This window comes from Plutella xylostella, chromosome 5 (assembly GCF_932276165.1).
Source record: "Plutella xylostella chromosome 5, ilPluXylo3.1, whole genome shotgun sequence".
In the NCBI taxonomy this organism is placed as follows: domain Eukaryota; kingdom Metazoa; phylum Arthropoda; class Insecta; order Lepidoptera; family Plutellidae; genus Plutella; species Plutella xylostella.
In genome coordinates this window covers 9,450,301-9,466,518 of record NC_063985.1, presented here as the reverse complement: position 1 = coordinate 9,466,518, position 16,218 = coordinate 9,450,301, and the positions used below count along the sequence as shown (strand labels likewise).

Below are 16,218 nucleotides of genomic sequence, written 5' to 3'. Positions count from 1 at the left end.
TCATCATCGTCATCAAACAAAATATCCCACAAATCCATTATTTATTAGATAACCTCAATAACCTCTGAACAATGACCTCTGAATCTCTCACAGACAACAACTAGACATCACTGAGGAAAAATGCTAGAAATGGAAAAGTTCTCTTGACAGCCGGTCGGTCAGCTGTTCGCCGCGACTGACGCCATGACATGCGTAGTAGATAAATGTGTTTAGTAAAGTTAAATAGCCATTTGACCGCATTTAGGTTTAACAGATTACTAATCATATTTAAGTCGTGGTAAAAGATGTTTTACGAAATTTAAATAAAAATTGTGTTTAAATAAAAAGTTAAATACATTTATCACGTTGATAAAAGCCACCCTAAGCGTTGTAGAGTTATGCCTAGTAACCATATAACAACGGCAACTAAGTACTGGACCCAATTAACAAGTTCTAATTTATCTAAGTAGCTGATAAGGTAAATAAATGTGAGTAAATACACTTGCTATTGTTTTTTTAAAACGGCTTGTTTGATTTTGAATTTTGAATTGAAACCAAAACTTTCGAAATAGCGCTGTCATCTCAAGAAAACAGCAGCGATTAAATGGGTAAAAATAAGTATGGCTTGCATTTATAAGTAGGTACCTTGTATTTGTATTTTTAGTTTGTCTTTTATCAATACTCATGACGGCAACACCTTGATTAAACCTTAATCATAAACCCAGATTATTTCATGATACCATTTAATTCTTGTTTAATTCCATTAAATCTTATGACGTCTTAAAATGATCAGTGATTTTAAGACAATAACTGTAAATATAGCTGTTCTTAATATTCATATTCTAAAGAATAGGTACATAACACCCTGCAGTTCAGCATACAACCACAATACCTACCTACCGAAATAATTATTAAATTAGAGTAGGTATTACTGCTATTCCTGATATTGACATTATTATTAGATTAGACTATTACGGCTAAATATGTGTTCATTGCAATAGCCCTGTGATTTTTCGTTGAGTGAAACTACGTGAGGTTGAGGAATTTTAGCACTTCTTATTGGCAAGACGTTGGTAGCGGTTCTAAAGCCACTTTTTTCATTTTAACACTGTCAAATAAAAAAATTGTAGTATAGGAGTATGAAATAAATAATTCGATTAAATAATTCTAAAGTGGTGTCTCTTGAGAAAACTTTGAATGGTTTACCAACTCCAAACAAAGGAAAGAACCACCATTACCAAAATCCGTCATGATTACTTGCTCAGTTTTGTTATCACAATGCAATGCATACCGAAGGCCTATCCAGGTGTGGTATTATACTAAAGATTATCTGATAATTCAGAAATCATTTGCAAATATAAATTGGCATACAATCAAAACATAGCTTGTAGTATACCGAAATAGGCTGGTCTGTAAACATGAAACTGTTACTGGTGGTAGCAGCCGTGGCGGCCGGTGAGTTCTATTTACCTCACCTATGTATCTACCCATGTACAGTCAGCTGCATAAGTAGACACTTTTGAACCTTGGCAATCTAACAAACCGCCTAACTATCCATTCATTGAAACATTGACGGTTTGTCAGTTTGACAAGGTACAGAAGGGTATAGCTACTTATGCAGCTGACCGTACTTTTTTCACCTATGTGCTTATAGCAAAGATTGTAAAGCTCATTTTAAAAGTTTTTAAAACTCGGTTTTGCAAACCCATTACATCATAATCTAATTACGTTATTCTTAGTATGCGCCGGTAGTGCGATCCCAACGATCCCGGGCGACAACAGCCACTACGTGGAGGGGGTGAGCCGTTACATCTGGATGCCGGACGGCGAGGGGAGGCCAGTACTCGTAGACCTGGACGAGCCCGTCGACCAGGAACTGCTGAGGGAGGCCAGGAATGGAGCCAACAACCAGTACTGGCTTTACACCAGGTAAAAGAAAAGGACCATCGAAATGGTTTTTGTTTTATCTAAATCGTGGAACGCTTTCGCTCTCGATTGATTCAACTGACGGATGGTACAGGGCCATCATTATAATCACTTATCAATCTTTCAATGCATAAAATGCAAACCTACCATACAGTTTTTGTTCAGATTGACCCCCTGAGTCTCCCCCTTTTGACTTGATATAGCACTTTTGCAACATCATTTATAAATGTATAGTGATATTTTTTTACCAATCCTATTTTGGGAAAGCTTTTTGATGTTTACTACATAATTATTAATGTATTTAGTTTTGGTAAATTTGCTGTAAGTATTCCATTTTAAGTTAGAAATAATAAATATACTTAGCTTCTCCTTACAACTTGCAGGAGGAACCGTCAGAACCACCAGCTGCTGGTCAACGGGAACGCCAACAGCATCAACAACTCCAACTTCGTCCGCGGCCGCCCCATCAAGGTCATCGTGCACGGCTGGAACAACAACGGACGCAGTGATGTCAACACCCTTGTGACTGCTGGTTAGTTTCACTACTTTAATAATCATCATTGATATAAATTAGTCAACTGACCGTGGAAAGTGTTCTTGTGTCAGTAATATCATAATATCGAATATATTTTACTTATCCACTATCCATTGCTTTTTTTAAATTCCCAGCATTCCTCGACGTCCAAGACTGCAACGTGATCGTGGTAGACTGGAGCCGCCTGGCCAGTGGCACCTACAACAGCGCAGCCAATGGCGTCCCCGATATCGGCCGCCATCTTGGAAACTTCCTCGTGTGGCTCGTCGGCCAGACCGGGTCCAACTGGAACAACGTCCACTTGGTCGGGTTCAGTCTGGGCGCTCACGTGGTCGGCAACGCTGGACGTACTGCCGGCAGGAGGCCTAGGAGGATTACAGGTAAGATTACCAGAAATTCTTAATTTTTGTTTCAGCAGACGCCTGAAGTAAAAGTTTTTTGATTAATAAGTTTTATTCGATATTAGCTATGCCAGACAAATCATGCATTTTTGCCAAGCACATACTTTAGTTTCTTCTAGATTGTCTTCTTGGACAATGCCAAATCCAATTCATATATGTATACATATCTACTAACATCCACATTCTTCCAGGTTTGGACCCGGCCGGTCCCCGTTGGGGAGGCAACAACAACGCACTGAACCGCAACGACGGTCAATACGTCGAAGCCATCCACACTGACGGCGGTCTGCTGGGCATCATGGACTCCATCGGCAACGCTGACTTCTACCCCAACGGAGGCAGGAACCCCCAGCCCGGCTGCCGCATCAGCACATGCTCCCACGGACGCTCGTACGAATTCTTCGCGTCAACGGTCAGAAACAACCACTTGCAAGGACGCAAGTGCCCCAACATCTGGGAGGCGGAGCTCGGCACCTGCAGCGGGTCGACTATGCGCATGGGCAACGCTGACCTGAACAAGAAGGGGTAAGATATGTTTGCTTGTTTGTTCGACCAGCCTGTCATATTTGTTTTTCAATTTTGTTATGTATACTTACGATATCTTATCATACATTTCCAGCTAGTACCTATGTATCTGTAATGTTCTCTCTAGTATGCTAGAACCATAACTACTATGCCATTTCAGTACTGAACACTCTCACCAATCACCACTTCTTATATGCGGCTTTATTTTTTTTTATAGTGACGGTCTCTACGCCCTGCGGACTGGAAGCAGCTTCCCTTTCTAAACAAACCAAACGGATGACGTGATGATAATGAAGCAACACACCGAGTAATATAAATAAAGTCTGAACAATATAATTACTGTTTTTTATTATTAGTTATACCATGGTTATACCTACAGTCAACTAGTACTACTCTTGTTGCAGTCTGGAAAATAAGTAAAATAGTTAAGGACAATTTCAGCAACACCAGTACAGTTCTTTTAATAATATCCTATCAGAGACTTACCCGAGAGGCCGAGACGAAGAAAATGTCTAAGAGATAGATACTGACACGACTGCGTTACTTTAAACACCAACAGTTAAGTTATTGTGCCCTATGGCGAGATTTGGTAGTGGCTGGGCATAGACTGGGGGCACCAAAGACGAGCCAAAACAGCGGCACGGCCGCGGCCTATTAGCAAAGAATTTCAGGCCATTTGGGCCCTCTTAATTTGTAGTGGAAACAACTAAGTAAATGTTTCAATTTTAATCAGTCACTCACTCTCACTCGCTCACTGACGGCGATCACCACAAATATTTGCTTTCTGGCGATCAACTTAATTTTAAGTCACTTCTAGCAGACATGGTAATCTAACAAAATTAAGTGGCATATACCTATAGTGTATCAAAGAAAAATATTAATATAGATCAAAGGAAAAGTGTATTTTTTAAAATTTCAGTGCAGTTTTCAGGATGCACCAACTGCATAAATAACTTGGTTGGTCCCATACAACTTACAATTAGTGTATTTTGATTGTTGATAGTGGTAACAATAACAGTATTAAATAGCCTGAATTGCCACAAAGAAGATACCTACTTACTACTAATTGTAAAATAAATGATGCAAATGTTAACCGATGCTCAGCTTTCCTTCATATGATACATGTAAGATTTTTAAGTCTCTACGAGAAAGCTTTCAGAAAATTCGTTGGTGTTCACCAAGTAGAGTAGTAATTACCGAAGGGAAAAAAGTAGGACAAGCTAAAAAAAAGAAATGAGATGCTATCAAAATTAGTTCCCCAACGTCAAATCCGCCGTAAGTTAATTTTGCATGTGCCGGTGGTTCATACGAATTACCGTCGTAACTCATTTCTTTTAAGAGCATCCCACTTGTTTAACTCACTGGCAATTGAATGCAGTGATATTGATTTATTTAATAGTGATGTCAAGAGCATTTATTATTTCTTAACTGATAAGTTTAGTTCTAAGTTTGTCTAGCTTTTTTTTGTGTTGCAGTTATCTTACTTTTAAGAATGTAGGTTTTAGTTTTATTAAAATTTTATTCGCAATTGGTTGTACAAACAGCGGCTTCCCTGGCTTTTTTAATTTGTAAGCTATTAGTGAAAACTTTTAATTGGCTTTTTGTTTTTTACTTTTTACTATATATAATAAATGTGTTAGCTGTAAGTTTTCTTAAATAAATAAATAAAAATAATAATAATAAAAAAATAACAGAACTTGTAAAAAACCAAGTCTCGCAACTCAACCGTAAAAAGTTGTGAGGAAACCAATAGAATAAATACTACTGTTCGACTAACTATAGACCTAGGTACATAAGTTTGCCATTCAGTACCAGAAAATTTCCTGATGTAAAAAGTTTCATAAAGAGCAATTCAGTCTAAATAGACCTAAGTTACATATTTTAGACGCATTCTCAAAGTGTTTTTCTTCACCATACAAGTAATAACAATAACACAAAAAATTATTATTTATTTGCACACTTACTTAGGCCACAGCTTACGCTAAGAAACATGAATATTTAAATGTTTACCTTACCTGTTGCATTGTCATGTCATGTGAGTGCTCTCTAAACTAGTTGCAAATATCAGAAGTAACATCTCGATCGAAAAGTTCATCATTTTTAGTAACACATTCGCCTTTAAATTATGTACATAATGATGTTGATTCTGAAGGCAGAAATTCTAATTTTAACGCTGTCAAACTAAAAAAATTGCTAGCATAAAATGACATTTACGGGAACAATCATAGAGTCGAATTTTAAACAAAGAAATTAAGGTTTTGACGTCTCTAAATTTAAAATTTCCGCCTTCAGAATCGGTATCATTATCCAATCAAAAACATAAATGTAAACATTAAAAATCAGACCTTAGGCTACAATACATTATTTTATGTTATAAGAAGATATGATATGTTATACTGTTACTTATAAATAAAATTCAGGACTGACCATTGAACTTGGCACCCATTTAGATCTCACTTCTTTTGTCGTTGTAGACAACAACCAAGGCATTTATAATAATATTGAACTTGGCTCTCATTTCACATTTATGTTTTTGATTGGATATCATTACTTTTTGTTGGTAAGTACATAATTATAAGTACACGTCCTCGTATTACGACCTACGGCGTTACGAGGCTCGTAGCGCCGTAGGTCCATTTATAAAGACAAATTTAAAAAACTCATTTAAAAAAACCAAAAGTCTCTAGACTTTATAAAATGTAGGTACAATATTCACTCAATTGTTTAACCGATCCGATCTGTTCCGATCGATCCGATTTGATCCGATTTGATAAGATTTGATCCGTTTTGATCCGTTTTGATCCGATTTGGTCCGATTTGATCCGATTTTATCCGATTTAAGCCAATTTGATCCGATTTGATCCGTTTTGGTCTGATTTGGTCCGATTTGATCCGATTTGAGCCAATTTGATCCGATTTGATCCGATTTAAGCCAATTTGATCCGATTTGATCCCATTTGGTCCGTTTTGATCCGTTTTGGTCCGATTTGGTCCGATTTGGTCCGATTTGATCCGATTTGATCCGATTTGATCCGATTTAAGCCAATTTGATCCGATTTGATCCGATTAAATCCGATTTGATTCGATTTGATCCAATTTGATCCGATTTTATCCGATTTGATCCGATTTGATCCGTTTTCGTCCGATTTGATCCGATTCGACTTGATCCGATTCGGTTCGTTTCGATTCCACTCGATTAGATTCGATCCGATCCGATTTGACACCATCCGATCCGATTCCATTTGATTCGGTTCGTTCCGATTTGATCCGATCCCATTCCATTATATTTACAGCTATCTTAGACTAGTTAACATTAATGTTATGCATCTCAAAGCCATTTCATATTTTTCGCATATTATGATAGTATGTAGTACCATAAGAGTTTTGATCTATACCTACGTGAGTGAGTCAGTCAATGTAAAAAATTAGGTTTTTTGGACATTAATATCTAAATAACCGTTTGAGATACGCTCATGAAATTTAGAACACATATGTATCTCGTAAGTCTCAATATATGTGCCAAATTTCATACGTTTATATTAAATAGTTTTTTTATTTATGAGGGGGTCAAAAGTGGCTCCAAATGGTTCGTGTAATATTACACACGGTGCGGCTCGCCAGTTCTGTTTCTCGAACTTGGCTTGACACGCTACCGCGTGTCTAGATGAGTATAATAGTGAAGTGTATAATATTGTACGTGAACATCTTTTCAGTGATTATGTATTAGGTATACCTACTACATGGAAATTATTGTTATTATCTACAAAAACACATGTCGTTTTGTCATCAACAAACAATTGTTTAATTCGTTAGATATCAAAATCATACGATGTATGTAATTATACCTAACTTGTTGTTCACTATGTATTACTGTTGTAATAGCAATAAGATTTCGATCAGATATAATTGAATTAAGATACTAATCGTCCCTAATTATTGCCACCGGAATTTCTTGATATGTTTCATCTACCTATACTACTTACTCACGCTCAATATCAGTATTTAATTAATTAACAAAGACATTTGTATCACATTTCGGTCATTATTGTTGGCATAAAAACTATATTGAACACAAGATGAAATGATGGAAATTATGTTTTCTAAATTACATTATGCTTACGACCTTTGTCCCCCCCTCCTCCCCCCCGCTCATCTCCTAGGAGTCAGGACTTTTGGTATGTGAACAACCTAAGCCCCCTGAACAAGTTTCTGAAGGAATCGCTTAGTTACCTGCTCACGCACTCTACACTTCATTCCTTGACTGGACTATGTCATATGTTTTCATTTTCGCGAATTTAATAAAGTCGTAGAACTAAAGTTGGTCAGAATGACCAGCTTAGTTACCCCCTTTCCGTATTCCCTTTTTGCAACATCCAGTATAACGTAAGAATATTTGTAGTTTTTAATACCTGTTCCCAAAAATGAGTAAATTATGGCTGAAAACGGCACGTTTACTATCGGATGCTGTAACGAAATGAATTGCTGTTATTAGGTTCCCCCGCATCCTTTGGAAATTGATATACAGGATTACCCTACCCTTTAGGTATAGATTGGTAAAGGTTTTTATATTTTATGTAAGTCTATGAAAATATACGTATTTTGGCGTTAACGGATAGTGTTACTGTAGGTACATACCTACCTATTTTACCTGCAAAAAAAGGGATACACGACTGATTTGTAGCTTGGTACCGAGAAACTTAGAAATGATCTACATAAAAAGTTAAAATAATCAGAATTTGAATGTAAATATGAACGCGGCTCTACATCTTTAGAAAATATAGTGGTAGGTACGTATCTTTTAAAGAATTATTTTTTTATATCGTACACCTACTTCAATTTCCGCCACACGAACTTTGAAATAAACATCAAACGCTAACTAAACCTACATAAAATACCTATATCGAATAAACATAAACTTCGTGTGTCACCCTCATCAGTAATACCTACAGAGTATAATACATATAACTACCTACTTACTTAGTTATTAGGAAAAACTTATATCTATGTATTGTATCTAGTAGCTTGATCAGGTGATCAGTGATCATGATCACACTACGGGGGCGTTAGACAGATTTATTTTATCTAATTGATAAATAGGGCTAACATTTGATAACACTGATTTGATTTTAGTATAAAATGCGCAGTCTCCTAATGTAGGTTACACTAATAATTATAGTACTCTATTGTAAACCAATCATGAAAGCCTTAGCAGTGTTGGCTGCGTGTATAGCCTGTAAGTGATAAATAAAACCAAGTTTTTCAAGTGACAAACCTAAATTTTTACAGTCTAAATTTTAAATTTTTGAGTGTTAACCGTAATTCTTTGATTGCAGTGTGCGCTTCAAGCGCCATCCCGGAGATTCCCGGAGACAACAGCCACTACGTGGAGGGGGAGAGCCGCTACATCTGGATGCCGGACGGCGAGGGCGTCCCACGCCTGGTGGACCTGGAAGCGGAGGACTTCGGTCTGGACGTTAGCAGGCGGGGGGCCAATAATGAATATCTGCTATTTACAAGGTTGGTTTTTGCGCAGTATTTTGGAAACTGCTTATCTAAAAATATCTTTCAGCATTCAACAAGCAAGGGAACAGAGTCTTATGTATAGTTAGGTAATGTTTTAACCCAAATCATAATTGCGTGTATTACGTATATTTATATTTCAAAATCTGCAGCCAAATGCTGCTATCATTTGAAACAAAATAAACCATGAATTCATCGACGGTTGCGCCTCTTTGTGTTCACCAATCACCATAATACCACATTCCTAGTGAATCTATATCATCGTGTCAATCTTACAGAAACAACCCTGATGTTCCGCAAGTCTTGGTGGATGGCAACATCGACAGCATTGAGAACTCCAACTTTGTGAAGGGAAACCCTATCAAAGTGATCGCACACGGCTTCCAAAACAACAGGAACAGTGAAGTCTGCACCACTGTTACTAAAGGTAAAAATATAGTTGATGTGTATAAAAGCAGATATTCATCACAATACACACAAAACTATGTACTTACATGATTCTTCATACCTTACAGCTCCTGAATTTCGTCCAAATTTAATTTTAAATAATTATAACATGACGAAATAAACATTTTCTAGCAGAACAAGAAACAATGAGTTGTATCTTGATAGCTCTTAAATAAAGATCCGCTCTTGAGGATTATAATTTAAACAATTCTATCCTCGCCTTAGTATTCAGTGCGCTGTGTTTTACAGACATCTCAATATCTTTTCTCATTACAAAGACTGAAAAATCAAATTAACTTGCAGCCTTCCTCTCGGCTGGCGACTACAACGTGATCGTGCTGGAGTGGAGGAGCGGCCAAGTCAACTACCCGACCGCCTCCAACGGCGTGGTCTCCGTGGGGAAGTACCTGGGCAACTTCCTCGTGTGGCTGGTCGAGGAGACTGGGGCCAGCTGGGATGATGTGCACCTTGTGGGCTTCAGTCTTGGCGCTCACGTGGTCGGCAATGCTGGACGCACCACCGGCGGCAGAGTCGCTAGGATTACTGGTACGGGTTTTCGGTGGTAGTTTTGTGGATAATAGAGATATTTTTTGCGAGCTTGAAGGTTTTTAAAATACTTATTTCTCTTTTGCCATCTAACTAACAAATCCATTATCGCATAAAAATATTCCTTAGTAAAACTATGTATGGATTAGCACAACCAGATCCAAGTATCAACCTCATAATCTGACTTGATTTAACCAACAGGTCTGGACCCGGCCGGTCCCCGTTTCGGAAACAACCGCAACGCTCTGAACAAGAACGACGCAGTGTACGTGGAAGCGATCCACACTGACGGCGGCCGCCTGGGCATCTTTGACTCCATCGCTGACGCTGACTTCTACCCTAACGGAGGGCGGAACCCTCAGCCCGGCTGCTGGGTCAGCACCTGCTCGCACGGACGCGCCTACGAGCTGTTCGCTTCCACCGTGAGGTTCAACCACCTGGAGGGGAAGCAGTGCCCTTCGACTAGTGAGGCTCAGAAGGTGAAGTGCAACGGGCCGGCTCTGCTGATGGGCAACACTGACTTGAGCAAGCGAGGGTGAGGACTTTGATCGATTATAGCATATTATAGGTATATGCGTAATATTTTTTTTGTAATGTAAACACGCAGAAGTGTGATTTCTACATATTAATTAGAAAAATCTCAGTTTTTAGTTTTATAAGAATTGATGTGCTTTAGGTAAGTACTGTAGGTAGGTTTCGATGTATGATTGTGGCCAAGAGTTCTGAATGCAGTATTTGTTTGTTTATGAGAAAATTTTATCGCGAGTGTTCTCGTGCAGTCATTCAATCTTAAATATTATGTACTGGAATAATTGAATATTAAAAGAATTTAGATAAGTACTTTATCATTTTGATGATAAGTGAACATTTCCTGCTTTGCTAAGTTTATCTCTACTACCTAATATTTTTATAATAACTTGAATTGTTATTATTTTCAGAAGCGGTATCTACGCGCTACTCACGTCGAAGAAATATCCGTTTGAGCTTTAAAAATTATTTTTTTAATGAACCGTATTCTCATGTTGTGATCAAAGTTATACCAAGTATTATTAATATCGAATTTTAAATAAAGATTCCTTTTATAAATACCAATGCATTTTTTTTTCTTTTGACGCATATAAAAATATACTGTCCGTATCCGCTAAATACTAATCAGAAGAACTCCTGAAACCAATTTTACATAGGATGTTGTGAAAGCTTTTATTAGATTATTTTATTTTAGTGGATTACCTTGTTAACGTTTTTCTTTGTATGTACATAATATAATGTTCAATATTATCCCCATTGTATACCACAAAAAGTAGGGTTGGTGTGTTTATGAAACTTTACACTACTTGGGACTTGGAGTCAAATTTTACGTTTTTGAAGCTAATGAAGATAGCATTTTGCCCACTAGTTGGTTTTTCGAAAATTATTGTTTATCGAGTTTAGCGAGTACTTGTTAAGACATAGATATTATAGAATAAATTAATGAAAGTCTATTGCATCACGACGCGACAAAGAAAACTCTAGAAGTTTATAAAATTATACATGTTTGAATTTCATATACCTACTATGTTTACGAATCACAGTGATAAAAACATACAGATTATTGATGACTATGTGTTGTAGGTATTCCAGCCTGTATTGCCATTTTAATGCACTGGGGTGGTCACTCTATGTGATGAAAAACTAAGTTTCGGAGCGGTGCTGCGCGAGCTAAGACTCTATCTCGTTGTATTAAACGTGCCGATTGCACGACAGCTCTCGTTCGTTCGCTTTTCATCAGTATAGAGTAACCCTTCAGGTTGATTAGTCTCGTGCATGTACTTAAACGCCATACGTAAATCGTAGCATTTTGGTAATATTTTAAGTACTCGTGTCAGATTTTTTGATAAAAGGCTTAAAACCTAGTAGGTGAGGGATTAGTCTGTTGCTGTTTTGTTATTTTAATGAACACATCAGAAAGATAACCAGAACATACAAATAATAACAATACTTAATCAAGGTAACAAGATAATTTGCGATGATACTCGTATTACTCTGATTGTGTCGAAAAGCAAAGATCCCGTGACCATGCATAAAGAATACTAGCACCAACGACCTTTTTGGTATGAGTTGCGACTATAATATAGGTACGGTGGCTTGCGCCTAAAAGTATACAGGCAGAGTTTTTAAAATAGCGATCTCAAGCTCACATGCTGCTCAAGCACATCCACATTTATAAACACTACTTCTACACACATCACACACAACACGTCCCGGATTTATAACAGATGCAGCTGGTCCCTTCATCATCAGAGATCGCTATTTTAAAAACTCCGCCTGTATACTTTTAGGCGCAGGCCACCGTACATAGAGGGTGTTCTGCACATACGTGTGCCTTGCAGCTTCCTTAGTCCAAGTTGCTACAGCCTAGTTCATTACTATTACCAGAATACACCAATTACCTATTGTAAATCACAAAAATCATATTGTAATGGAAATTAGATCCTACTAGGCGATCACTCGTAATTCATTGTCATTCATACATGTTCTACTATTTTATGTACCTACGATACAATGAAGCAGATTAAACCTAAAGATCTATGTAGGGAGGTAGTTCCAACAATACATTCAGTACTTAAAATGAAGAAAATAACAGAATGAATAAATATAGTAACAGATAAAAATAATACTTAATGCGTCAGAACAAATATAACACCTTCAGCTTAGGTCATACACAAATACGATGAGGTGAAATATTGTGATTATTAACGATATTTTAATTACCTAACGCTGACAATCATGACTGAGTTATCAACATTATTAAACCCCTTGTTAATACCTCCCCGATAGCCGAATTTTGATAAATCTTGCACTGCTATATATGAGAGGATCAGTACACGCTTCCTCATAAACTGGGTAACCCTGGTCTGTCATCATGAAACTTCTAGTAGTGATTGCTGCTTTCGTCACCAGTGAGTAAACCACAGAAAACATACACACACTTTTTGGACCATTAAAATAACATAAACATGTTCAAACACAAACAGTACTATAACATAAAAGTCCCAAAAACGAACTTTTTTTTATGTACCCGAGCAAATATTAGTTTTTTTAAGCTACTAAGGTGGAATTTCACCAAACGCTAAACGTACCTATTTAGTAGCCTGTCATACATCTGTCAGTTAGTACAAAATGTATTTAAAATTTGATTTAAATACTATTTTATATACGTTCAGCGTTTGGTAAGTCCCTAAGACATGTACAATTTTAGGTTATTACATTACACTATTACCAAGTACGTATAACACTCAACGAAACGAGACCCTGTAAAAACTTTGAGTATGTATATTTTATGCACAAATTTAAATCCGCAGTATGCGCTGCTAGCGCAATCCCGGCGATCCCGGGGGACAACAGCCACTACGTGGAGGGGGTGAGCCGCTACATCTGGATGCCCGACGGCGAGGGCGTCCCGCACCTGGTGGACCTCGAGGAGCCGGCCGATGAGAGCCTCCTGAATGACATGTCCCGGAACGGAGCCAACAACCAGTACTGGCTGTTCACTAGGTTTGTGAATCATACAAGTTGGTTGTAGTCAGGCAGTTTTGTGTAGAGCACTCTGCATTTTAGCGTGGGTGATATGTGTGTTCCCCTAAGTTCAGTGATCATTTAATACTAAGCTATTCACCTCGTACATCGTGATCATCTTGGTTTCGGTTTGTCATCATATGCCTCTCCCAAAGAGCGCCACAACAACCCTCGTGATTACTGTTTAACAATCAGCAATAATTAATTTTCGTACGTTTTATTTCAGGCGCAACCCCACCAACCACCAGCTACTGGTGAGCGGAAACTCCAACAGCATCAGCAACTCCAACTTCATCCGGGGCGCCCCCATCAAGGTCATCGTCCACGGCTGGAACAGCAACGGACGTAGTGACGTCAACACGGTCATCACGCCTGGTGAGTTTGTCATCATCAACTTACTTACTTACTCCGCTGGCTCAGCGACCCAAAGTGGATCTTGGCCTCCGACATTAAAGAGCGCCAATCTTCTCTATTCTGTTTCAATTCTGACCAGTCGGACACTTCCAGCTCTTTCAGTCCAAGTTGTTAAGCAGAACCACTAAAATCCGGATCTACAAAACTGTCATCAGGCCGATTTTAATGTATGGGTGCTGTCATCATCAACAGTATATTATTTTTCCGCGCTGCCGATAAGCCTCACACAAGAACCACTATATACTGGCTTTTGAAATTTGGAAAATACTGAATACTATTTTTAAACCCCCCCCCCCCCCCTCTTCTCATCAGCCTTACTCCAAGTGGAGAACTGCAACGTCATCGTCGTCGACTGGAACCGGCTGGCCAACTCCAACTACATCACGGCCGCCAACGGAGTCCCCGGCGTGGGCCAGCACCTCGGCAACTTCCTCACCTGGCTCGTGGGCCAGACCGGCACCAACTGGAACAATGTGCATCTGATCGGCTTCAGTCTCGGAGCTCATGTTGTTGGCAATGCCGGCAGGACTACTGGCAGCAGGCCCGCTAGGGTTACAGGTAAGGTTTTTGTATTTGTATTTCGATGGATGAAGGTCACTGGTGAATTGTAGACCCAAGCTGCAACATAACGTGACCTAGCGGCCATATCGATATATCTAATAGTACATAGATTAATAATAAGTATTTACTTTATGAAAAACGATAAATGCATAATCATAATCATTAATTATTTAATTCTATTCTACAGAAGCTAATTTTCCCCACGAATTAAAAACCTTCCATTCCCCCAGGTCTGGACCCCGCCGGCCCTCGCTGGGGCAACAACAACCGCGCGCTCAACCGCAACGACGGCCAGTACGTCGAGGCCATCCACACCGACGGCGGTCTGTTAGGGATCTTCGACTCCATCGCTGATGCGGACTTCTACCCTAATGGTGGAAGGAACCCTCAGCCTGGCTGCTGGATCAGCAGCTGCTCTCACAGCCGCGCCTACGAGCTGTTCGCGGCCACCGTCAAGTACAACAGGCTGCAGGGCAGAAGGTGCAATAATACTAATGAAGCGGAGAACAACCGCTGCTCCGGGGCGTCGTTCAACATGGGCAACGCGCAACTGAACAAGCGCGGGTGAGATGAGATTTGTTGTTGTTGTTATCTATGGTTGGGTGTCTTCGGATCGCTTAGAGAAAATAAGTAGTGAGTTATTATAACGCGGTTCGATTCTGTATAGAAAAGGAGTGCTACTGTAAGATGGAATAGCGTGTCAGTGTATTTGTATCGAAAACACTATTATCTTGTTGCTATACCCAAAGATATTAAAAAAATCTAATGACTAAATGCGCTAGATAAAATATGCATATTGTTTGTTACAGGAGCGGAATTTACGGACTACAAACTGCGAGGAACTACCCTTACTAGTTCATCAATACATGGCGAAAATCGAAAGATAAATAAATAATCTATGGGCAACGATTATACATAACAATAATATTATTAATTTCGATAAATGGGATTATTTTTACTTATCTCCGTATCTACCTACATAGAAACTACGAGTAACATCATAATTAACAACGAACGGCATATCAAATGCGTGTTTTGCAGATATCTGAACATGATCAATATAGATTTAAAAAATGTAATTGAATAAATGTAATCTTATCTTCTTATTAACATTACATACTTATGTATCAGAGATTTAAAATTTACACGTCACAAGAAATATACGTATTAGGTACATAGGACCTAGATGATTCCCATGTCTGGAAAGTTAGTCAAAGTCTTATAAAAGATTTATGTTCCGATAAAGTTATTAAACTGGGCATTATTTTTAACAGTTTCTACAAAAGCGCTACGCCGCTACGGCGTAGCTGCGTAGCGCTTTCGTAGCTCCTGCAAAAAATAATTTACCTCAAACAGATTTTTTATTACGGAACTGAATATTTTATTTTGCTTGTCTGGATAATTTTAATAGCAAGTTCCTATTAATGTTTAAATTGTTTAGTTATGTAAGAAAATAGGTACACTAAAACTATTTCCATAAATGAGCTGTTATAAGCTATCAAAATAGTAGACAGGATGCAGTCAATCACTGTAGTAAACTGGGTGACTATTTTCGCGTGCGCGGGTCTCGATATCGCCACAATTGGAAAATTACTAGCGTCTTCCTGACACTCCGACCTTCGATCTCGTGACAACCAGATTGGTGCAGCTGTTGCGCTAAAGGTCCTTAATCGAAAAAAACATTTGCTTTAATATTTTTTCTCGGGTATTAAATATTTTTTCTTATTGACATGGGACTCCCATGTCACGGATGGTAAGTTTTGTAAAGCATCTTCCTACCATATACTTTAAAGGTTCAACTACTTACTA

The 16,218-nt window shown here is 38.4% G+C and overlaps 3 protein-coding genes across 3 annotated transcripts; all 3 read left to right on the top strand.

The window, feature by feature from the left end:
* The first annotated feature begins 1,274 nt into the window (after window positions 1-1,274).
* LOC105387529 (pancreatic triacylglycerol lipase-like) lies at window positions 1,275-3,682 on the top strand. The gene is made up of 6 exons (XM_011558261.3): window positions 1,275-1,434; window positions 1,719-1,908; window positions 2,289-2,437; window positions 2,575-2,820; window positions 3,033-3,366; window positions 3,584-3,682. Exons 1-6 carry the CDS (start codon window positions 1,398-1,400, stop codon window positions 3,627-3,629), a joined length of 1,002 nt encoding a protein of 333 aa, XP_011556563.3. The 5' UTR covers window positions 1,275-1,397; the 3' UTR covers window positions 3,630-3,682.
* A 4,770-nt stretch (window positions 3,683-8,452) lies between these two features.
* On the top strand, window positions 8,453-10,967 carry LOC105387527 (pancreatic lipase-related protein 2-like). The gene is made up of 6 exons (XM_011558260.3): window positions 8,453-8,599; window positions 8,700-8,883; window positions 9,165-9,313; window positions 9,637-9,879; window positions 10,081-10,414; window positions 10,818-10,967. Exons 1-6 carry the CDS (start codon window positions 8,563-8,565, stop codon window positions 10,867-10,869), a joined length of 999 nt encoding a protein of 332 aa, XP_011556562.3. The 5' UTR covers window positions 8,453-8,562; the 3' UTR covers window positions 10,870-10,967.
* A 1,694-nt stretch (window positions 10,968-12,661) lies between these two features.
* Window positions 12,662-15,524, top strand: LOC105387526 (pancreatic triacylglycerol lipase-like). Its single transcript, XM_011558259.3, has 6 exons — window positions 12,662-12,818; window positions 13,221-13,413; window positions 13,661-13,809; window positions 14,161-14,406; window positions 14,640-14,973; window positions 15,219-15,524. The coding sequence occupies exons 1-6, from the start codon at window positions 12,782-12,784 to the stop codon at window positions 15,262-15,264; spliced, it is 1,005 nt and encodes a 334-aa protein (XP_011556561.3). The 5' UTR covers window positions 12,662-12,781; the 3' UTR covers window positions 15,265-15,524.
* Window positions 15,525-16,218: the final 694 nt, after the last annotated feature.